This window comes from Leuciscus leuciscus, assembly GCF_965113295.1.
Source record: "Leuciscus leuciscus genome assembly, chromosome: 4".
Taxonomy (NCBI): Eukaryota; Metazoa; Chordata; class Actinopteri; order Cypriniformes; family Leuciscidae; genus Leuciscus; species Leuciscus leuciscus.
Genome location: NC_138728.1, coordinates 22937136 through 22962285, shown reverse-complemented (window position 1 = coordinate 22962285; position 25150 = coordinate 22937136). Strand labels below are relative to the sequence as shown.

General features: G+C 39.0%; 1 protein-coding gene across 2 annotated transcripts; it reads left to right on the top strand.

Annotated features, from left to right (window-relative positions):
* The first annotated feature begins 206 nt into the window (after positions 1-206).
* Positions 207-25150, top strand: brd1a (bromodomain containing 1a). Of its 2 annotated transcripts, none has more exons than XM_082167380.1 (13): positions 207-1001; positions 1575-2940; positions 3084-3240; positions 3876-4007; positions 4119-4247; positions 7674-7986; positions 9132-9371; positions 11314-11772; positions 12746-12854; positions 14003-14136; positions 15178-15287; positions 23109-23263; positions 23964-25150. In XM_082167380.1, exons 2-13 carry the CDS (start codon positions 1592-1594, stop codon positions 24145-24147), a joined length of 3471 nt encoding a protein of 1156 aa, XP_082023506.1. In that variant the 5' UTR covers positions 207-1001; positions 1575-1591; the 3' UTR covers positions 24148-25150. The 2 variants fall into 2 exon arrangements, with proteins under 2 accessions (XP_082023506.1, XP_082023505.1); XM_082167379.1 differs by having other exon boundaries at positions 14000-14136.

Below are 25150 nucleotides of genomic sequence, written 5' to 3'. Positions count from 1 at the left end.
TTTGCATGCTCATGCATAGACTAGACAATCAAAACACAGACAACGAAAACTACAAAATGACAAGAGTAGAGCTTGTTCACTCAAGCAAACATACGGGGTTTCTTGACCCGAGGGTCTCTCTCAGGGGTAGTCAGGCACCAGAAGGGGTGGGGCAAAACACCCTTTGATATTTAAATGTGTTAAGGGCAGTGGTAAAAAACAAAACAATTTCTGTATTTTTTTTATATATATTTTTTTGCTGATTAAGAGATACTCTATATTGTCATTAACCAGCTTTCTATTCGTGTATATTTCCTGTTTATGATAGTGATAAAAATGTAAATGTAAATAAATATGTATGTATAAATAGGTTGGGATTTGGGGATTTTGTTGTTGTTGAAACAATTAAAGATGCATAACATTACAAACAACAACCATGGCTATATTATAAATAAATAGTGCAAATAAAAAAAGAGTAGTATAAACGAATTGAATAAAACTAAGTCACACATGTTTTATGATCACCCTTCCTTGCGCTTTCTTTCTTTGGAAAGTTAGAACGAATTTTGTATCGACTAATAACAATTTAAAAAGTTGTCTGGAAACAGAACCAAATAAATAAAGAACATTTCCTTAATGAAATATCATGTTGAATAATAACAATGAAGTAATGTAGCCCAGCCTGTACGTCATGACGTAGCGCGTTGCGGGTAGGACGTCCATTCGTAGTGAACCATCCGCATTGTTGTTGGTTGCAGGCGCAGAATCGCATCGACTCGCCGCTCGTTGCAGGGAAGGAAACGACCCTGCCTTTGAATGGCACTTAAACCAAGTGTTCTCCTAGTGATTATTAGTCCAGTATTATAGTCCTGGCGGCTGCTGTGGTTAAGGTTCTGCCGCATTCCAGATTTATCCATGCAGAACTAAATCAGTGGGCTTTGGATGAGAACATTGTGTACGGAATCACTGCAGGCCACCTCGCCATCGCGTTAGAAAGCTGCTCCTCTCTTTATTCATCAGAGGTAATATGATCCTAAAATATCAGTCAATGTTTTGCGATTTGCAGGGGTGCACCTGTTTTAATAATGCATGGGGTTATAAAACGATAACGTTTGAATGTGCATCGTTATAGCCTCAAAACATAAGGAAATGCCTGCTTGGACAACATTTAAAGGGATAGACGATCCCTAAACGCGGCCCTGATGTTAAAAAAGAAGCTTCTAATCGAATGTTTGCAATGCACATATAATGACCAAGATGTTTGGAATCGTACGTCTCTAAACTCTCACCTATGATCCCGAAAATGCTTCGATTTGAAGAATTAGTAATCAGTGTTCTCTTGTAGTACCTTAATAATACCTAGGGAAAGCTGCAGTATAATTAGAAATACATTGCACTGCCGTGGTATGTATTAAAAGTATCATGATATTGCTATCATTGTACCATGACAACCCAGTAAGTTTGAATAACTTTCTCCTTGATGACATGGATAAGTTATTTAGAAGCAGTCAAGTAAATAAGTGTGGTTTGACTTATTTTGACTAATTCTGCTGCACTGTTTTGTGTTAGGAATAACAGTAGTTCTCTCTTTTCAGCTTTGTAAGGATCCCCAATGAAAAGAAAATCTCTGCCTAACAAAGTATACACCCCCCAGCGGCTGCCTTGTCCCATCAAACATTCCCCAAACCACGAGACGCTGACTTGCGCCCAGGCCCAGACGATGGTGGAACTAGAAGTCGATGGCCGGCTGCACCGGATCAGCATCTTTGACAAGCTCGACATCATAACGGATGAGGATCCCATGGCGCAGGAAATTATAGAGTGCACCAGCAATAAGGAGAACGCTGAAAAACACCAGCAGGTTTTGGTAAGTTCTGCACGCCTCAGAAACAACCAGCAGAAAAAGAACGCCGCTGTCACAGCGCAAAAGGCTTCGGTGCAAGATTGCACACTTCCCGAGCCCAAATTCCGCACAGTGGATTACAATCTTCCAGCAATCCCACACAGACCCTCTACATACTACAAGTATGAGGAGAAAACTTCAGAAGAGCTGAACGAGGAGGTGGAGTATGATATGGACGAAGAAGACTATGCCTGGCTTGAGTTGGTCAACGACAAAAGAAAGTGCGAAGGCCTTAACCAGGTTTCCCCCAATGCCTTCGAATTCCTTCTTGACCGTTTTGAAAAAGAATCATTCTTAGAGAGTCAGGGCCAACAGAACCTCCAGTCCTTAATTGATGAAGATGCTGTTTGCTGCATATGTATGGATGGAGATTGCATGGACAGCAACGCCATCCTCTTCTGTGATATGTGCAACCTAGCCGTTCATCAGGATTGTTATGGTGTTCCGTATATTCCAGAGGGCCAGTGGCTTTGCCGACATTGTCTTCAGTCTCCTACACAACCCGCTAACTGCATCCTCTGCCCTAACAAGGGAGGAGCGGTCAAAAAGACGGAAGATGACCGATGGGGACACGTGGTTTGTGCTTTATGGGTTCCGGAGGTTGGGTTCTCCAATACGGTCTTCATTGAGCCTATCGATGGTGTCTCAAACATCCCGCCTGCTCGGTGGAAGCTTACCTGCTACCTCTGTAAAGAAAAAGGAGTTGGGGCTTGTATCCAGTGCCACAAAGCCAACTGCTACACAGCTTTCCATGTCAGCTGTGCGCAGAAGGCCGGTCTCTTTATGAAGATGGAGCCCATTAAAGAGTTGACTGACTCAGGTTTACCAACCTTGTCAGTAAAAAAGACAGCTTACTGTGGGGCCCACACCCCAAACGGCTCTGTTAAAAGACCTCTTACAATATATAATGACATTAAGACAAATTACAGACTTTGTCAGTCGGTGGACAAAAAGAGCAGCAGGACAGGATTAAAAAAGCTGAAGAGACTTAAAAACAATGAGGTAGATGTTGTAGCTCCAGTTCCCTCTGTGTCTGTACCCAGCTTTTCATCTGAAAGGTATGTTCGAATCTGTTGATTTTGAGATATCATCAGACCCTTTTAAGCCATTTCAGTGCTATGCTCTCTTTTTAGCATTAGCTACTAGATTGCAAGATTGTTTAAAATATTTCACTTCATTGAACACTGTCATTCTCCTACAGGCTAAACACAATCCTCAATCAAGTTTCTTTACAGAAGAAGACAGCATTTGGCGAACTTATCTTGAAGTATTGGACCCTTAAAAGACAGTCAAGGAATGGAGTGCCACTCAACAGACGCCTCCAAACTAGCCTACATTCCCAGAAAAATACACAACCGGTAAATAATGCCTAAGCACATTTTTGAATATTAATAACTAGGGGTGTAACAATATATAGTGTCACAATATATCGCAGTACAAAAATGCATCAATGTATTGTGGATAGTGACTATGTATTGTGTATAGTTCACCCAAGATAAAAATTACTTTGAGGAAAAAGTTTAGAGTTTTAGTGTCAGTACTACAATAAACTACTATATATAATGTATAATAATACAGTGGGGGAATATTTGTTGGTCCTGATAATGCCAAATGTCTTATGTTACCAGTAAAGAATAATATATTTTAATATATCTACTCAGTGACAGAGTAGATGCATATTCGTCTAAAATAATTCTGTATTTTAAGCTTCAGAATCATGAATATTTTTATTCTGGTGTCACTATTGTCCTGTGCATTGGGTTTCCAGCATCAAGTCCAAGCCTATTCATTTACATCCACAGTGTAATATCAAATTTATCATTTGAATCAACAGAACATTTTTTGTTAACCTTTTACCATATGTCTTGGAGTATCACCATAATATCGTACTGTGAGTTCAGTATCGTGATATATATCGAATCGTGACATGAGGGTATCGTTACACCCCTATTGATAATAGTTTATTTCAAACTTTAAACCATTGTAACGACAGAAACAGTCAGAGGAGGAGACTCGAGCATTGAAGGAGCAGCTGAAAGAGTGGCAACGGTTGAGACTTGACCTTGAGCGAGCACGACTCCTGCTGGAGCTCATTAGGAAGAGAGAGAAACTCAAGAGAGAGGAGGTATGAGAACACTAATGCTTTCCTACGTCAAGATAAAGCATTTGTATTGCTAATGTTTAACTGTTTGCATGTGCATGTTCTTGGATGATGACTCGTGTGATTCTGTTGCAGATAAAGCTCCAGCAGACTTTAATGGAGTTCCAACTCACTCCTTTCACAGTTCTTCTGAGGGCTGTGCTTGATCAGTTACAGGAGAAAGACCAGGCACACATTTTTGCAGAGCCTGTCAGCATTAAAGAGGTTGGTCTGCAGTTTCCTTAACTTTAAAAGAAGTCAGAAGGCATTTCACTTTGCATAGATTGTCTACATACAAAAAGTATTTTATACATTTTAATGTAACTTAAGTGGTCCAAAGAAAATAACAAAACGAATGCAAATTGTAAAGAAATGTATTTTAAAGAAACATAGCACAAGCACGCTTTTCAAGCAAAACATCTGCTTGGAGAATTTTATAAGCTAAATCAGGGTGCACAATATACGGTCGAACCAAAAATTATTCAGACACAAGATATAATTTTTTATATATATTTTTTACTCGTGGGTGCAGGACACTATAGTTAATTTAATGTATGTGAGAATAGCAAAATAAAGAAAACTGTGACACATAATACCCAAAAATTCTTAGAGTGGACTACCAGTAAAATGTATAAAAATTTGAGACCAAAATTATTCAAACACTTACATTTAATAGCCGACAGCTATTCAACCTAATTCATTTGTGAGACAGTCTAACAGAAAGATGGCCAAAACCAGCGAAATATCAACTGATTTCATAACTCTGAGTTCTTGTCATATTTTATTACCATTTTCTAAACTATAGTGAACAAACTGTGATAATGTGGGAAATGTTGAAGGTGTCTGAATACATTTTGGGTTGACTGTATATCAGGTAAATGCAGACAAATATGAATTAAAACTTATTAACAACAGCTGCTATCAATTAGCCTGACTACGTCAGACTTCGTACTTCCGCTCTATTTCATTTCGCTCCTGTACTCAGTCTGAGACCATGACCTATCTCTCAGTTTTCCTCCGGCCTGAAAACAGCCGGCCAATCAACGAACAGAGGGTGGGCTGAAAGCCGTGACGTAGACGCTGATTGTACCGTGGATGCGTAGATTTACTTCACATAATCTGCAAAAGTCGTTCACTCACAGCCATGTTCACTCCGGTATTTCGCTCGATGGTTTTGTTTTCGCATCATACATGTGTTTACAGTGGAAGTTAGATGCGGCTGAGCCAGCGCATAACACACGTCATAACCAAACGTTATGTGATTGGCTTACGGGTAACCAATGATTTTAAGCTTCAGACTAGCGGCCCCAGGCGGTAAAGAAAACGTTTTTCTATTACGGAACTCCAGACTCTCTCTACGAAGCAAAGCGAAGTAGCAGAGTCTGGTATTACCAGGCTAGCTATCAATAGCTCAATGAATAAAAAATCCTTAGCCTTACTTTATTCTTATAAAGAATAGTTAGGCTACCTAATAAAGAGTCTATGACCCAAATGATATTAAAATGATAAAATTACCAAATATATCAAAATTACAAATATTTTTATTTGACGTGAACAATTGTGCAAAGTCAGTGGAAAAAGAAAAGTCAGTGGGTCATGATCCGGTTACAATTAATAATACAGTGAGTGAACCATATACACTGTGAAGGTATCAATCTAGCCGCATTGAAGACCATTAAGGAATGACCAAACTCTTGAAACAGTAGAGGCTTGGTGAACAGCACTTTTCATTTAATCTTGCTGCACTTATTTTTTTAGAATAAATGAATTATAAGTTTTTAATGTATTTAAAATTAATTTAAAAAAAGTCAGTTTGAACTTGTGCAGCCTTGCATTATTGCAGCCATTGAACAACAAAAATGACCCCATAGCACCCCATAGCGTCCAACCAGCTGTATTACCGGTATATTCATTTTACATGATGAATGTTTATGTACAGACAAAGATGAAAATAATAGTGATGTGAATCGAAAAGTAATTAATCGCACATGCTTCTGTACCTAATCATGATTAATCACACTCAACATTAAAATTTGTATTCATAAATATATTTTCACATAAGTACTTTTTTAATGGCATCTTTTTAATAAATATTGTGAATAAAGGCCAGCATCACCTATACCGATGCTGTCAAGAACAATTAAAATGAATGAATGCTAACATTGTATTCTATGATACGCAGCACAAACACCTTGTTGAAAACTAGAAATGTAGTTTAGCCTTTTGTGACCCTTTAAAGGTGTAGTTCTAAAGTAAGATCTTACATGTTTTATCTTGGATACATTTTTTACCTGCTATTTTATCAGTGTTGTGTAGTCTTTTTTTTATAGCCATTGTGTTTGCTTGTTTAAAAAAAATAATTCAAGAAGATAATTTCTAGCTCTTGCAAAACCGACCTATTCTGTTTCTGACATACTCCAAGCACTTGCGCTACTTCTGACACGGACGACACATTTTTCAACGTTCACTTTGTTGCATCAAGTACAGTATTTATGGCCTCATGCTGATAAAATTTATATTTTTATATTTATATATGTATATACATAATTAAAGCTGCAGTCGGCAAGTCTGGCAGATTGGGTCGATTAGCCAAAATTTTGAATGTTTACAACTCTCATGCCCCTCCCCACTACCAGCGAGCACCCTCCCATCGAGGTCGTGCTCGTCAGTGCGTCACTGTGCGTGTGTACCTGATTTTCTGTGAACGCGTCCGTCTCTTCAGCATCTATCAACACCATGGACTCGGAGGTAGGCTGCCCTGGCTAATCTATCCATAGATAGCAATAACCGAGGAATTGGAAGCTTGTTAGTAGATTTTCTCTCCGCCATCACGCTTCATGCAATCTCCAGGCGAACTTCAGGCATGGCGTGTGCATGTGATATTAACGTGAGCGAGTGAGGGGGGATCTGTGGCGTGTGCACGACCTGTGATTGACAGTCAGATCTCACACCCCCCTGCGCTGATTGGACCCGATGATCCGGGAGCGGTGGATTTTTGCAAAACAAATAACACGCTCCAGGTGGAGTTAGAAGCTCTGTTTTTTTTTCTAAAACCATCTTATTTATGTTGTTCTGTCGGATTATAGTGTCAATTTCACTGAATATGATCAAAAAAATGTTGCCGACGGCAGCTTTAAGTATATTTAATTTAATTTAATTGATTATTTTAGCAAACCAGGAGTTTTTCATGATCAGTTTAGTGTAATTAAACCAACCATTCAACCATTGTTGATTAAAGCTGAATGAGCAGTTGAGTATTTTTGTTTGACAAATATTAATATAGCCAATATTAACACATTGGATCACGCACAATCTTTTGCCATACAGTCTGTCACTGTTCCTGTCCATTTCTCTCCTCTTTCGTCACTTTCTTTCATTTGCTTTTTTTTTTGGGTGCTTTTAACACTCTGAAACACTCTGACAACACTGCCTGATGAATTTGATCATTAGTAGTGGTGCACCGATACCACTTTTTCCTTTACTGATCTGATTCCGATAACTTAATTCTGAATATCAGCCATACCTGATTTTACAGCACTTACACAATTTAATGAAGTTTCTTCTATTGATCTATGACTTGAAAATACAGGTAAATAGAAGAGGCTTGAGAGTCTTTATCACTTTCACCCTTATTTTGTGTGTTGCTCACAGGTGCCTGACTATATGGACCACATCATACACCCAATGGATTTTTCCACCATGAGCAAACGCATTGATGCACAAGGCTACAAATATCTGGATGAATTTGAAGCAGACTTCAATCTCATTATTGAAAACTGCATGAAGTACAATGGCAAGGATTCATTCTTCTACAGGGCTGCTGTTAGATTGAGAGACCAGGGTGGAGCTGTGCTCAGGAAAACTCGTCGAGATGTTCAGACAATCGGCTTCGATTTTGAAACTGGCATGCACCTGATTGAACAACCCAAGATTGAGCCATCCGCACCTTTCTCCTGGGAAGATGGTAAATGCACAAACTTACTGGTATCCCAGGGTACACATTTTTTTTTTTGTCCACCAGCCACAGTGACAATTTGTGCTTGTGGCAATTTATCGTAGCCACAATGTTTTTGCAATATCAAAATGACGTGAACATGCATGTAAAATGGAATTATTCATGGACATAAAGCAAACTAATCTCACTGCACCTTATGTGATGGTGTAAAATAATTGTCTGTATTTACATGTAAAACAAATTGTGAATCAAACATACACCCACTGTTTTTCTTTTGTCTTTAAAAAAAAAATATGGCAAAAGTGTATTTTATTCAAGTTCATGGGCCCTATTTTCGTGTCCGAATTCACTTTTGCTAGTTTAACGACGGGAAAAATGGTCGGCGCTCCCGGCGCATGGTCTAAAAGTGTTGTCCCAATTCTCTTAATGAGTAATGGATGTGTTTTGGGCATAATGTGCAATAAACCAATCAGAATCTCATCTCCCATTCCCTTTAAAAGACAGTTGTGCTTGGCGCCATGGCGGATTCGCTATTTACATGGCAGAATTTGCAAGCGGAAAAACCGAACGCTTCTCTAGCGAGAAAACGGATCTGCTCGTGCGCGAGGTTAAAGCGTGCAAGCAGACCATCTACGGGACAAAGTGTACGCGCATTGTGGACCCGCCTAATAGGCTCATATAACTAACGCGCTCTTTAAATAAAAAAAAAAGCACAATGCGCTTTTTTTTTTTTTTGGCGCAGTTTATTTCAGTTGCTTCAAAATAGCAACTTAACAACAATGCGCCTGTACACACCTCATTTTCAGACCAGCACAAATGGGCGCAAATGCATTTGCTATTTAAACAACTTGACGCAGGACGTGACAATGAAAATTGCGTCGGGCTGAAACTAGCAAAAAACACTTGCGCCGCATTGCGCTAAATGTATGATAGGGTCCCATGTCTTTGTGTCTAAGCAATGGCATTTCTTGATAAATATCACTAGTAAATGTACTGACTGGTACTGGTCAATTTACTGCTCCCTTGAATCTAAGAATCACTAATGGAATTTTTAATCGGAATAGAAGTGGAATCAGAACCATTAAATTCCTTGCAGTTCCCATCCCTACGTTTTTAACAATTCAATCAATAAACAATTATTCTTCTTCTTTCAGTGGACCGCTTATTGGTTCCAGCCAATCGAGAGCATATGTCATTTGAAGAGCAGCTGAGGGAGCTACTAGAAAAGTTGGATCTAACTACAGCAATGAAATGTAGCCCGTCACGGAGCAGACGACTGAAGCTGCTCAAGAAAATCATTGGTGACGTGAGGATGGAGCTGAGTTTGAGGAAAGCTCTTCCTGCTGCTGAACTGAAGAATGCTGAGGAACAAGCTGGCCATATCCTTCAAAAAGGTTTGTTTGAAAAATCTTGGTTTGAAGTTTTCTTGCTATTAACCAGTTAAATATTTGTCAAAGCCTTGTGGGCAACACTTTGACATATCACCATTGTCCCAAGTTAGAGTCCCAGCTTTTCTGATCCCAACCCCCTCTCTTCTATCCAATTGTCCTGTCCAATAAAAGCTAAAAATGCCCCAAAATACACTTAATATAAACAAACAAACAAACAACTACTTGTTTGTCTCCAGATGTGTTTTTCACCATGTTAGACAATGGTTCCCAACCCTGGTCTTGAAGTTCACACTAGAGAACACTGCATGCTTTGTATGAATCCTATATCAAACACACCTTATTAAACTCATTAGTAGATTAGTAGAGACTCCCAAGACCTTATATGAACCAACCGTTGGCCCGACAATGGAATCCATCAGCATGGTTGAACGTATTCTGCTTGCAAGTCTCCTTGCGTTTCTGTAAAGTGCACTTAACACGTTTGAAATTGAGACAATTTTACCAATCGCACTTGGACATATTATTATATTATATGTGGTATATAAGAATTCTAAGTGAACATTTGGCACGATGAGTGAACTTTAAATGACCTGACTTGAGGGAGAGAAAAGCTCAGGATAGATGATTTATTGTTTTAATGTAATTGTTTTAATTGTTTTATTCACATTGCTGTAAATGTTCTTGAGTCCAGTCTTAACAGGAAATCAAGTTGAAGTACGTGCATCCGTTAAAGGAATAGTTCTACCAAAAATGAAAATTTCCTGGTTATTTACTCACCTCAAGACGAGAGGGTTGAGTTCAGAGCCTCGCATGTGACATGAGCGCATTGGAATGGTTACTCGTGACGTAAGACTACATTTTGCACCATTCACTCCATCTTTTCTCAGATGGAGAAAAAACCTGGAATGTTTTCCTTTAAAACCTTAAAGGAATAGTTCACTTAAAAATGAAAATTCTGTCATCATTTACTCACCCACAAGTTGTTTGAAACCTCTATGAGTTTCTTTCTTCTGCTGAAGACAAAAGAAGATGTTTTGAAGAAAATTGGTAACCAGACAGTTGATGGACCACATTGTATTTTTTGTTGGTTTGAAACAACTTGTGGGTGAGTGAATGATGACAGAATTTTCATTTTTAAGTGAACTATTCCTTTAATTTCTCTTCGGGTGAGGAAGGAAAGTCATATATATCTTGGATGGCTTAGGGGTGAGTAAATAATTAGTTCATTTCTAATTATTTTCATTTTTGGCTGAACTGTTAGGAAGATCGTGGTCTATGAGGTGGAAAAAACCCACTTGTAACGCCTTAAGCAAATGCCTAACAATTGCACGATATATTGAAATAAAATAATTATTGGGATATGGCTTTGTAAGTGTGATTATCAGATTTTAATTAAATAATTCATAAATTCAATTTTTTTTAAGCTGTTTTAAAATATGTACAGATGCATTCACCTACAAAATCAGATTGATTATTTCCAAATAGAGCTATTCACGTCACCTGGTGAAAATTCCTTTTTTTTCATATTGCAATATGTACATCACAGAAGAAGTTATTGTCGGTATTGTGCAGTCCTACTATGGAACACTCTTTGGAACATCATTTTGTAACATCATGTTCCTGGTGTGCCATTGTCCTGCTTCAACCTTAATCAAACATACCTGAACAAGCTATTAAGGTCTTCAGGATTATTAGAAAATCACAAGCAGATGAGTTTGATCAGGGTTGAAACTAAACTTTGCATGACTGGTCCTTCCAGGAGCAGGATGGTTGAGAAACCTTGCTCTAGCAACTGCATGGCATAGCACGGAAAACACACAAGCAACTGGATAGCATCGTCCTGTCAGCCACCTACAATACTGCTCGCATTTTTCTGAGAAAATGTAAAATGCCATGCATTGGCAATTTATACAATGTGTGACAGTATCTCCTTGTTTCATGGCAGGTGATAAATCTGTCCCACCTAAGCTTGAGCCATCTGTTTCACTGCTGCCACTCATGAATGCAGGAAGTCACTCTGAGCCACCCACCCTGAAACCTATAGAACCCTGCTCCGACAAACACAGGCGCAGCAAGGATAGCATTTCCCAATCACTCAATGGACACTCCCATCTGCAGATAGAGGACAGCGATGTCAGTGTGGTAGCTACGTCAACTCTGGCTGAGCCATCAAGCCCAGTAAACCGACGGACTTCTGTGCTTTTCCGCAAATCAAAAAGCACAAGCCCTCATAAGCCCGTGGATGATGGTGAAACTCCCAAGGGCAGTTCTCGGTTAGGTGCAAAAACATTCCTGTCAGTCGTCATACCACGCCTGGAGACGCTGCTCCACACCAGGAAGAGGCCACGGAGTGCTAGTGGAGACAGTTGCGAGGACCAATTGCCCATCAAACGGCTGGACACAGGTAGAATATGCAGGAAGAGAGGCAAAATGGGCAAGGTCCATTGTGATTGATATAAATGCAAATTAAAGGGATAGTTCACCCAAAAATTTTAATTAGCCCATTAACTCACCCTTAAGGTGTATATGGCTCTTCCAAGCTTTATAATGGCAGTGAATGGCCGTTTCTGTTTTGAAGTCCATAAAAGTGCATCTATCCATCATAAAAGTGCTCCACACGGCTCCGGGTTTTTTTATAAAGGCCTTCTGGAGACAAAGGATGCGTTTGTGTAAGAAAAATATCCATATTTAAACCTTTACAAACTGGAATCTCTAACTTCCGCTAACTGTCGTACGTTCGTTCACGAGAGACTGGCGTTCCAGCATATGACGTAGGACGCTCCGGTGAGAATATGCTAGTTCTCGCGAGAACCAAGTTTGTTGACATCGAAGGACATCCATGTGAAGAATTGAATTGTTTGAGCTACGTTTTTCTTTAAACACCCTGGTTTTAGACTTCTAATTTGCGACCGGTGTTTTGTTTTGCTCTATCCTCTGCGCTTCCGCGTTCATCACCAGAACGTACGCTACGCCTGCGTCCTACGTCATATGCTGGAACGCCAGTCTCTCGTGAACGTGCGTACGTTAGAGATTACAGTTTGTAAAGTTTTAAATATGGATATTTTTCTTACACAAACACATCACATCGCTTCAGAAGGCCTTTATTAACCCCCCAGAGCCATGTGGAGCACTTTTATGATGGATAGATGCACTTTTATGGACTTCCATTCACTGCCATTATAAAGCTTGGAAGAGCCAGGACATTTTTAAATATAACTCCGATTGTATTCGTCTGAAAGAAGAATGTCATATACACCTAGGATGACTTGAGGGTGAGTAAATCATGGGCTAATTAAAATTTTTGGGTAAACTATCCCATTAATTGCGTTAGCACTTTTGTAAAAGTGCTCCCTCTCACTCTTCCTTGTGTCTGTCAGGGCTGTCAAACGGGTTTGGCCTGAATCAGGAGAAGGAGTTGTCTTCTAGCAGGCAGTTGGAGCCTCGTCGCAGGTGCGCTTCTGAATCAAGCATGTCTTCCAGCAACAGGTGGGTAGTTGAGAGAGTACTTTTGAGAGGATGACATTTACTGTTGTGACAGTGACATATTCCATTTCCTTTCAATAGCATTGTGCTTATTTCATGTAGTCTATTTTTTTGTTTACCATTTTTTACATAAACTAGTGTAGACAAAAGAATTGGTATTATCTTATACTTTACAAGGGATTAAACTCAACGACAGTTGTTTAACTGGTTCATGAATACCTGAAAATATACAACCTGCAGACTGCCACCTTGGCTCATGGGTGCTCTGTTCTGGGAATGTTTGTCATGTGACAGTCACATTCAGTCCATGTTTTTGAGATCCCTTTTTGAGAAAAATAATCTGTAATTTACAATACACAACAATAATATAATGTGTTCTCCTAATATTGAACTGAGTTTTTTTTTTTTTACGGTTTCTCTTAGTCTTTGATTCAAAATATTCACAAAAATTAAACCTTCAATTGAAGTAAGATTAGACAAAAAAATAAATGTGGACTACATGAAATTTAGTCTGCCAAATTTTTTTCCAAATTTTTTTTTTCTGCCAAATATTTGTGCCTTTTATGTTTGGTTATTCCCCCACCCCCCTTCAAATGCCTGGAAAACTTGTTAGGACACATGGTATCATAAACTCTGGTAGATATCAACACCCGTCAGGAAGCATAACTGATGTTCCAGCAGGACAATGGTCCAAAGCACACCTCAAAATCAACTACAACCAAAAGGTTCATTGACCACAAAATTAAGGTTTTACCATGGACATTGCAGTCCCCTAGCCCAAGCCCCATAGAAAACCAGTGGGATGAGATGAAGAAGAGAGTCAACAAGCATAAAACCTCTGAAGGATCCAGAAAGATCCTATATGGAAGAATGGGCTCAAATCCCTTGCCATGTGTTCATCAACTTAATGTGTTTTAAGAGGGAATTGAGAGCTGTTTTGAAGGGTGCTCAAAGTGTTAAATGAAGGGTCCCCAATAATTGTTCTCACACACACACACACACACACACACACGCACATATATAAAGAAATATATCAAATGCACATCCCTGTATCCCTGCACTATTCTTATTTTCATGTTTGTTTTTTGTTGTCATTTTTTGAGCTTATCTCCCACATCACACCATCATGTTTTCTCATCTGTCTTTAGCAGTATCGCACTTAATCTTCCAAAGTGTGGGAAGGGAAAGCCGGCCCTCATCCGGAGGAACACAGTGGAGGACAAGAGTGAGATTATTGCTTGCATCGAGAGTAGAAATTTTGCCAAAGCTGCTAGAATAGCTGCTGGTAGGTATCCACATCGCTATTCTTTTTACTGATGTGTTTGCCATCTGTGTTTAACACCTGTGCAAATTGTCCATTGCAATCAATGAAAAATGTAAATCACAGCTGTGTTGATATTCACAATTATGAGTGTGATATTGTTTTTTTTTCAACAATTCTATAAACAAGTTAGTATTGTATTAGCAAGTCGGCTATTTTACTTATCATTGCCACTGAAAATAGAGTGGCTCAGGGATGACGTCAGAACCCGATAGACTAAAGCCCAATTTATACTTCTGCGTCGAACTCACGCCGTAGCTACGTCGTAGGCTGTGTATAGCCCGCGTACCCTTCGGCGTACCCTGACGTGCACCTCTCCAAAAATGTAACAACGCGTCAACTCTACGCGGATGCAAGCGCTGTGATTGGTCTGCTAGGACCCCTCCCTCGGGTTTCACATGCTCCCTCTGCAAGTGTAATTGCGCGTCAACGCGGACAACGACGCAGAAGTATAAATGAAAACCAACGCGTTGCCTACAGCGTAGAGGCTCCGGCGTAGGTCCGACGCAGAAGTATAAATCAGCCTTAATGCACCAGTGGTCTCTTTGAGATTTTCCTATGCAGTTTTAGATTTTTTTTTTTTTCTTTTCTTTTTTCTGAGTAAAGTAAAGCCTGTGGTAAACATAACTTGCCGATACTTTGATGTTTTGTTCTACAACGTAAACTACACACACTCACACTAGTTCCTTGTCTAGTTAATAATTAGAAATGTCCGCATGCATGAAAATGTGCCTTGATTATTTTAAACATTTAACTTTGTTTTATGTAACATTATGAATCTAATTGTCTATCGTTGCTGTTTGATAGTGTTTAAAAAAGTCTTGACATTTCAGTGTAAATACTATGTGATAATATCTAAAATATTGAGGTTTTTTTTCTGGCATTCACTAAAACCTAATGGATATTTAATTGTTATTGTATGTAGTACTATGTAGTTATTGTCAGTATCACGGTTGAATGTTTGCGCCATCATAACATGTTTTGTTGATATTCCTGCTTTCATAGAAGTTGGCAACAGCAGTATTTGGATGGCCACTAGTGCTGCCACAGTTATGCTGGAACCTCTCAAACTAGTTTGGGCTAAATGTAGTGGATACCCCTCCTACCCTGCCCTGGTGAGTCTGAGTGTGCATGTGTAGAAACTAGCTATTTCTCTCTCTCTCTTCCTTTCTTCCTCCCTTATTCACATCCTGTAAGCTTTCTTATTTTCTATCTACAGATACTCATGAAACCCATCTGCAGAAATTTGCTTTTAAAAAGTTTCATGTTATGTCATGTAAATTGTGTCATGTTATGTTTTATTTATTCTTTATAATTCTGAAAATTGTCAAAGTTTTGACATTACAGACACAAGTAAAACATGTGACGTTTCTCTTCTATCACGTATAGCGTTATAATAACGATTAAGAATGCAGACTAAAGTAAATTTTTACTACAGTTATGCTTCCATAAGCTTTAATGAATTTTTGTCCTGTTGAACTTGTTTGTTTGGATTTCTCCACGAGTCTCTCTACACACACACACACACACACACACACACACACACACACACACACACACACACACACACACACACAGAGAGAGAGAGAGGGTGTGCCTGTCTCAACTGTAAGTCACTGTTTACTTAAAACAGATAATTTCACACTTTTTATCCATGTTATTTGTTTTTGTTATTGGATTTTAAAGAAATGGTTTCTGTTAAAAAAAAATCAGCCAATCATTTTTTTTCTTTCGCAATTTTGGATGACATTTTTTTGTGGGATGAAATTTCGGGTCATTCCTAATGCATCTCCCATGCTCCCCATTCATTTTCTTAGCCTTATAAGGCAGCTGTCATGTAATCAATAGTTCTTAATAGTTCTGGATTACACGCTCATTTGGCTGGAATCTTAACTTGACTTAACTTGAAACTTTGGTTTTTCATTTTTTTCCCCCCTTTTTTTTCTTTTCTTAGAATGTAATATTTTAGAATGCGATTATAAAGCCTTAGAAATAATGCCAAAACTTTTTAAAGGGGACATCGGATGCCCCTTTTACAAGATACGTCTCTGATGTCCCCAGAGTGTTTTAGCTAAAAATACCAAACAGATCATTTTTTTAAAGCATGTTTGGGGGTGAGCAAAAATGCGTCATTCTTTTGTGTCTCTCTTTAAATGCAAATGAGCTGGTGCTCCCGGCCCCCTTTCAAGAAGAGGGCGGAGCTTCAAGAGCTCATCAAAACAGGACAATATCACGCACTGAAAATGTCAGAAACTGTCATTAGCGGTGTTCAGTTCAAACCGGATTTGGACAAAGCCAGAGAATATATGGAGATAGAACAGGTATAGTTTAGTTTAATTACAGTTATAAACTATGTGGTCATCTTGCTTTAATCCACTATTAGTACAAAGCCTGTTTTAGTGGACCCCGTCCGAATGATGGCCAAAACGTAACTGTTGAGTTTTATGAAGTTTATTGTATATCACAAAAAAGATGAAGCGTCCGTTTTCACTCCAGAAAATCACCATAGAGCTGAATACACTATACAAAAGGTGTACAATAAAGTCTTCCATATTCTATATCTCTATTTCTCTCTTGCATTATCATCAACTTACACATAAGCACTCGTTACAGCTAACAGTAGACAAATATATACAGACCTTATGCCTTTTGGTGCTTAATAAACTGGTAAACTTTATATCCGTAAAACAACTCCTATGAACTGTAAAAAAGTGCATGCTCTCCTTTTTTTTACTGCCGTGACCAGTATCGATCCAGAGACTATAAGCTGTAACACGAACAGTTGGTACTGATCCATCCTGGAGTAACAACTTCCAACTAAGCAAAACCTGTTATGTAATGTCCCTTTGTATTGACCCCTCGCATTCCCTTCAAAAATAAAACGTATCCACTGCGTCTTCAGTGGCTCTGATGTCGGGAGTAAATTAAGACTGTTATGTTCACTCTTGCATCCAACAACAAAACACCTGAGTTGCTTTTGAGACATTCTTGTCACTAGAGCTGCTCGGGCCTGGAGAAAAGGGCTACAATTTGCTCAGTCAGCAGTTGTGGGTGGTCTTTTTCAAATAGCTAGCTACCTACATAGAAACCGACTGCAAATTGAAACTCGCTGGATGAGACAGTTTCAGACTCAGACAGCCCATTACTTTCCATTGGAGGAAAGATGGCGCCTGTGAGTCGTTCAGCATGCCATCGGTTGCTGTTTGTGTTTTATTCGTTTTTGTCATGTTTCTATCCTTGTTGGTGCAGCGAGTTAGTTCTCTTCATGTTTATGAGCGCGATTTTCTTTAAGTCTCCGAGAGTCAGCGGTGGTTGCTTCCAGCCGTTACTCGGGTGGAAATAAGTTTTGTGATTCCCTGTTTATTGCACACGCGGCTGTGGATCTGTGCGGCCTCTCGGATTCCTGTCGAAAGAGAAGGAAACGCAATAGCAGACGGGGTAAGCGTGGAGGCGTGTTGGTGAAAAGAGAGGCGCGCGTGCCTTAGTGGTATGGAGCTTAAAATATGACAATATGATTTGAATTTGAATTGTGTAAATTTGAATTATTTACAAGTGAAATCTAACAAAATTGAATTTTAGGTGGTAGTTTAAGGCCCAATCCCAATTCACCCCTTGCCCCTACCCCTCCGTTTTGCGCGTTCCCGTGAAGGGGTAGGGTTGTCTCGATTCTCTTTTGGTTGGAGGGGTAGGGGTAAGAGGAAGGGCCAGATAGCCCTTGAAACGAAGATTTTTCGGGACCACACTTAAAACGAAGGGGTATGAGAAATGTACCTGCATACACCGGCTACAGAGGCAACATGACTGCCAATAATCATTTTCTTTATGTCGCATTCAATCTTGTGTTCATATTTACGGTCATGTTCTTCAAAGAAACGGTTGCAAAAAATAAATCGCTAAAGTTCGTCAACAATATGACGCGTGTAAAAAGCAAAAGTTTGAAGTGAAGTGGACACGCGTCCACTTCACTTCAAACTTTTGCTTTTTACACGCGGTTTTATTACCGCGATTGAGGCGAATTCGCGTCCACCGTGCCGCGCTATACGCCTCATTCGCCCCGCAAGACTTCCAGACGCGCATAAACTAAAGTTGGACGCGTTTATTGCAATCATTTTTGCTTTTGCTGTTTTTTGCAATTTGCTGTTTTATTGCTTAACATTGAAATCACTCGCGCCAGACGCTCTATTCGCGTTTGGTGTTAACGCAGCATTAGGCGTCGAAGATATCGTCATCTCCGTTGTTTTCTGCGAACTTCAGAAGAAAAATGCAAAAAAATAGCTGTAACTCACGCAAGACTACAGCTGACGACGGCATCTTGCAAGTTTGTGATAAACATTGGCGCAAACACAGTGAGTTTACTCTGGCGTCGGGTAATGATGCTCATTAAATATGCCCTTTTATCCGAGCTGCACCAATCACATCGGGTTATCTGATATAGGCGGGCCAGAGGCGAGCAAAAGAGATGACGACAGCGATGTGACGTCGAAGTCAAGTTGCCAGTTGTTTGAAACGGCTTTAGCCGCTACAATGAACGAGTTAGACTTGGCGTTTTATCTAAAAGCGGAACAGAAGACGGCGCTCGAATCCTTCCTTTGCAAGAAGGACGTTTTTGCTGTTTTGCCAACCGGATACGGCAGGAGTCTAATCTACCAGTTGGCTCCGCTGGTAGCTAAGCGTATGGGGGCTTATTGTTGTGATTGGTTGTAGTGTTATCCAATTTCGTGCAGTGAGATTTTCAAATGCATGCTTGAAAGCCCCTCAAGCTGGCCGATTTTCATTAGTCGATGCCAGACCCTTAATCTTTCAGATTTGGGTCTGGATTTCCAGGCTAGTTGTTCCTCAGAACCGAGAGTTGTCAACTGTGATCAAAGTTTCACGACGTTGTGTTTAGAAGAGGGGGGTTAACCTGGATAATCTTCGTTTTTTGGAGTATTTGCCGTCGTTACAGAAACGAAGTGAGTTGGCCTGTACTATTGCGAAGATGGCCCTTTTCAATACAAGATCTATTAGTAACAAAACATTTTTAATTAATGATCTTATCTCTTCATGAGATTTCGACTTTTTTTTTAATGACTGAAACTTGGCTCAGCGATTGTAACCGGGACTCCCTCATTGAAGCATCACGTAGAGCAATGGTTCCCAACCTTTTTTTGTCTGAGACCCCCTTTTTCCCAAGAAAATATTTTAGGGCCCCCCTTCACATTTATTGATATTATCGCTCTTGTAAGCTTGCAGCAAGGATGACAAAATATGTTGTTTTCAAACAAACGGTATGTTTACTATAAACAGATATGTTTATGCACAAATAATAGCCTATAATATTGATAATACAATAACAAAAACATTAGTAGGCCCTTTGTAATTTAAAAACGTAAGCCTAGGAGTAGCCTATAAATTTGCCCTATTTTAAATGCAATAACAAAAATATCACACTTGTGTGTAGGTAAAAAAAAGAATGAATATAGGCTATTACTAAATGACTTCTGTCTGGGGCCTCAATACTTGCATGTTGTTTGTGAGGCTTTATCAATGTGAGACTTTATTTTTGAGGCTTTTGGCGCTATAGCGAGCGATAATAAACTTGCGTTTATTAACAGAATAATGCGTCTTTCGGAAGAACATTGTAGCCGGAACTACTTCTCTCTCTGTGTGCGTCTATGACGAGTCACGCAGGTACTGGGCTACTCCGCAGCGGCAGCGATCCGAATCAGTGTAAAATATATATTATTTATTATAGGTGTACCATAGTGATTCAGGATAAGACAAAAACACGGTTTGGAAAATGGATTCATGATGAACTCGTTCATTAAATAAATGTTGAACAGAAAAAAGTTAAGGACTCTTATTTAATGCAAATTGCTCAAAACTTTTCAAATTATGACGCGACCCCCACAGAGCTCGCTGAGGCCCCCTTGTGGGCCGCGACCCCCCTGTTGGGAACCGATGACCTAGGTCCTAGAGACTATAATTCTCTGAACTCTCCAAGGACTGGGGGGCGGGGCGGGGGGATTGCGACAATTTTTAAGAATTGTTTTAAATGCAGGCTGTTAACAGTGGATAAGTTTGTTAGTTTTGAGGTGCAAGTTTTTAAAGTGGTCTTGATTAGGCCAGTTGTTTGTGCACTAATATACAGACCTCCTAATTATAACAAGGACTTTATTGGGGAATTCTCTGAGTTTTTATCTTATATGATTACTCGTTGTGATAGCCTTGTTATATATGGTGATTTTAATATTCATATTTGCTGCCCTGAGAAGCCCTTTGTACAAGATTTTTTGTTACTGTTGGATTCTTTCAACCTCACGCAGTCTGTCGATGGTGCTACGCAGAAGCGGGGGCATACTGTTGATTTGGTTTCGTCCTGGGGTGTACCGGTGGGTGAGTTGACTATTGAGAACATAGGGCTCTCAGATAATTTTGTTAATATGTTTAATGTCACATTTGCTGGGCTCCCTTTGGGGCCCGTGCCAGTCGAGCTCGGGCTATCAATGCTGATTCTGCCTCTTAAATTTTCTGACCAGTACAATGCCCTTATGCCAGTTTTTTAGTACAATCCATCTATTCAGGGTTTAGAGGAGCTGGTATCTGATATCAATATGGGCTGTAATCATATTTTGGATTGTATTGTCCCCTCGAAACAGGTAAAATCAAAAACTATCTCAGCCCTGGCTCATTGATTGAGAGTCGACTGTTTAGACAAAAATAGAGGCAGGCAGTGAGGAAATGGAAGAAAGATAGACTACAGGTCTCATTTAAGATACTTTATGAGATGCATACAATCTGTATGGTGTCTATGGTTTGTCAAAGCGGCTGAGGCGTGGCATTTCTCAGATTTAATCTCTAAGAATCAGTACAGTCCTAAAATATTATTTTGTGTGATTAATACAGTTTTAAATCCAGCATGCCCTATTGTTTTTGATAATTCAGTTTTTTATCGATAAAATCTCCGTTATTAGAGCCAGCATCGCTAGTTCTGTCCGGGTTCAAAGCCATTTTCAATCTCCTCCTGATTCTCTTACCTCAAAAATGCTAAAATGCTGTAGAAGGTAGTTATTAACCAACTTTCAACTTTTTAAAATAAAAACAATACTTTTGATACATTCCAGTCGGGTTTTAGACCTCCACATAGTACAGAAACTATGCCCTTCTCGAGGTGACCAATGACTTGCTTTTGTCCGTAGATTCTGGGAACTATGCTGCCTTAGTGCTGCTGGATCGGAGTGCAGCCTTCGATACAGTGGATCATGGGATTCTCCTTGAGCGTCTGAGTCAATGGGTGGGCATTAGGGGGATTGTATTAAAGGTGTTTTTTTTAATCTTTTTACAGGGGAGATCGTGCCTTTGCGGTAGCAGCACCGCGTCTTTGGAATAGTCTCCCTTTACACGTTAAATCCTGTGATTCCATTTAGTGCTTTAAATCTAGGTTGAAGACCCATCTCTTCTCTGCTGCTTTTCTTAGCTACATGTGGTTTATTTAGTGCTTTGTTTTGTTTGTCTATATGTTTTATAAGGTTGGGTCTGTAAAGCACTTTGGTCAACTTGTGTTTGTTAAACGTGCTTTAGTAATAAATGATTGATTGATTGATTGATTTGATTGATGACAAACTGGCTATGTGTTTTCTTTTTGGCTTTTCTGAGCTGGCAGACAAGCCAGGAACCTAACTAAATGCAAAAAAGCTGAAAAAGTGAAAATTTCATCCGATGTCCCCTTTAAACCATGACACTTAGTTATCAGTTATCGGACAGTGTGCATCAGCATATTTTTGGGATGTACTGAACATGTCCCTTCACGCTCGGGGGGCACTGGCCCAAAAAAAGGTTGAGGACCACTGCACTAGAGTTATGCTAGTGAAGAAGTCTCAAACCCCAGTCAATTATTCACTACAGAAACTGAAAGTTAAAACTGACTGAGCTTTTGGCATCTGACACTGCATTAATGGCGTATATTCTCTTAGAGCTGATGAGATATTAATCTAATTTATTTATTTTTGTTTCCTCTTGTGGCCCCCATAGTGACAAAAATGAGAAGAGAAGTATTTTGTGTGAAACAAGTTGTTTTTGAAAGGAGTAAGCTAATCTAACTAATCTTTTATTATCCTCGTAGCGCATCAGTTATGCGCTATTAATTTATTGTGGGGCAAATTAATTATAATATTAATTTAATTTTAAAAAGTAGCCTAATAATAATTTTATGCATTAATTGGAAATGCCAAATCCTCTTGATTTTTCTAGACTGTTGACTAGCCTTGACCCTCTGAACAGTGAGTTGTTCTTGCTTGCGCCATTGTACAATGGGATTCAAGTGGATTTGGATCTCGCGCCATGACCGCTCCAAATTGCAGCGAAGCTGACGGCTCACATCAGGAATTCTCATCTTCTGAATGAGTGACACTTGTCTGCTCAGTTACCTCTTAGGTTTTTGAGAAGTAATTTGGCCGATCATTTAGTTTTCCCTGTAGTCATACTATCGCAATAAACTAAGTAACCTGTTGCTCTTATTTTGTTCTGCTGCCCCTTATCAATGCGGAGATGTACGTATAAATACATATTAAACAAATTTGAAATCTGAAACTCCATGACTACAATAAATTGATGGTGCAATTGGATATGTGTATAATAATAGCGCACATTTATCTAGATTAATGTTAAAGTGAGCGGTCATGTAAAGTGGTTAAAGTTAGGCTACTACACTTTGGATTTCCTACCCGATATAATTACTACATGGACAGCCGTGTGAACAATTTATCCATCACGGACTGCATGACTTTGTCACTTTCTGTGGAGCTTTTTTGTTCTGTGACCAATCGACTAATTCAAATTTTGCCGACCAAGCCTTTTCTCATCGACTAACGCTTGGTCATCCATTAGGGGGCAGCCCTAGTCATTTGACTGTTTCCAGGATTGTCATCATGTTCTTTAACGTTACGGTTTCATTACAGATCATAGACCCTCATATGCCACGTGTGGGGTGCCAGCACAATGGAGTCTCTATCCCAATGCCCCCGCTTGACGTGCTACGGATCGGAGAACAGTTGCAGTACAAGTCCGAAGAGAAACTTTACCTTGTTCTCTTCTTTGACAACAAACGTAGCTGGTGAGATTTTTAGAGGTTATTTATTAGTGTTTGTGAAGTCAAGCATCACTATTACTAATGCTTATATTTAGGGGTTTGAGCAAACGTCTAACTCTAAGTATTGCACATCTGCAGTTAACTTGTCCTTGTTCTACAGACCACAATGTCAAATTGTGTAGTTGCTATTCTCAATAATTGGAAAAGTTTTACTCAAAGAAATGAACTGCACTTATGATAAATATTACTCAATTAAATTTCAGATTTCACAATTCCAAATTTTATACCACAGCAAGAACTACTAGCCTAATTAATATAAAGTTCAAACATTATTAAAGGCAATTAAACAAGGAAACAATTAAATGAGGACAAATAACATAATAACAAAGTTACTTTACTTTAAACAAACATTACATTTTATTTCCATCCTAACCCATTACATATTACTTATTAGGCTGACAGCAGATGAAGGAAGCTCATTTGGATTCATTAAATGTGGTCAAAATCTTTGCCAGACTACCTCTAAATGTGGTTTCAGTTACTCAATCATTATCAGATAACAGTGTGTCACAGTTTGTATATCTGGCTTTTACTGTGGTAGAGTGATCCAATCACTGAAAACACAAGCATCACATGAATATACACAAAATGAGCAAATCTGCAACAACTTGAGTCTGGGGAAGTTTTATAAAATAGGATTGTGTGTGCTGTTTCCCTTTTCCAGGCAGTGGCTTTCTAAATGCAAGATGGTTCCTCTCGGTATTGACAAAACCATCGACAAGATTAAGATGATGGAGGGACGCACCTCAGCCGTCCGCAAAGCTGTTCAGACCGCCTTCAACCGCGCCATGAACCATCTGACTCATGTCCAAGATGAACCTGTTAGTGACCTCAGTGACATTGACTAAGACTGGCAAATGCAGGCACTTTTCAAAGCCTTAGTAACTGTCATTCCTGACTGGCACCTGCTGTGTGACTTCTGTGGAGTGGAAGATATAGAGTAGCAGAAACCAGTCTCATTTCCACAGAAGTCAATTATGTAAATAATGTAAATTACTTAACACTAACTTAAATCTGAAGATTTACAATAATGGGTATTGTACATACATTTTTATAGTATTTATACATTTTAGTGAATTATACCGCACATAATTACTCATGGATGCTGGAACAAATGAACAAAATGAATAAATTGTATGAAAAAGTAGTGAAAATTGTGTGATCAGGGCTGAAACAATGTGAGAGTGCTTGCTTTTTTTATGTTTAAATTATTGAAGTTTTTACACAGGCTTTTATTTGGCATTAATGTTTTTTATAAACTAAGAATGTTTTTACAACAGTTTTAACATATTTTGATGTATTTATATAACTATATATAACTGTATTTGTCTGTTTTTCACATTAGAGGGTCTTGTTGTTTTGAAACCACAAGTGCGTTATTCTAAAATTCTAATGAAACCAAAAGAAATGCTGCCCCGACTTCTTTTGTTTGTGTTGAGTGAATGGTTTTGCTTCAACTGTATGTTTTTATTTTTTAATTTTTGTATTTTTTGTGCGTGGGAACTCCACAATTGCTGTAGGATTGTTGTACTTGTGTTAATTTATTGGGGGTGGGGGGAATAGAATTCAGTGAATTCTATTCGCTAGTGAAAGTTTTTTTTTCTTTTTTTTCTGAACTTTAGGAATTATTCTTGTTTTTTTATGACTCTTGTTTTTTTATGATTCTTACTTTTATAAAGGAGTCCTAGTAGATATGACTGTTTACAGTGACTTTATTTATGTTTATTCTGGGTTGCAGTGGGTAGATTTTGGAATACTTTTTTTTCTATACCACGTCATTTATTTGGTAATAGAACTGTTAATGATATTGTCCTTTTTTATTTTTTTTAAAATAAATTCATAAATAAGCCA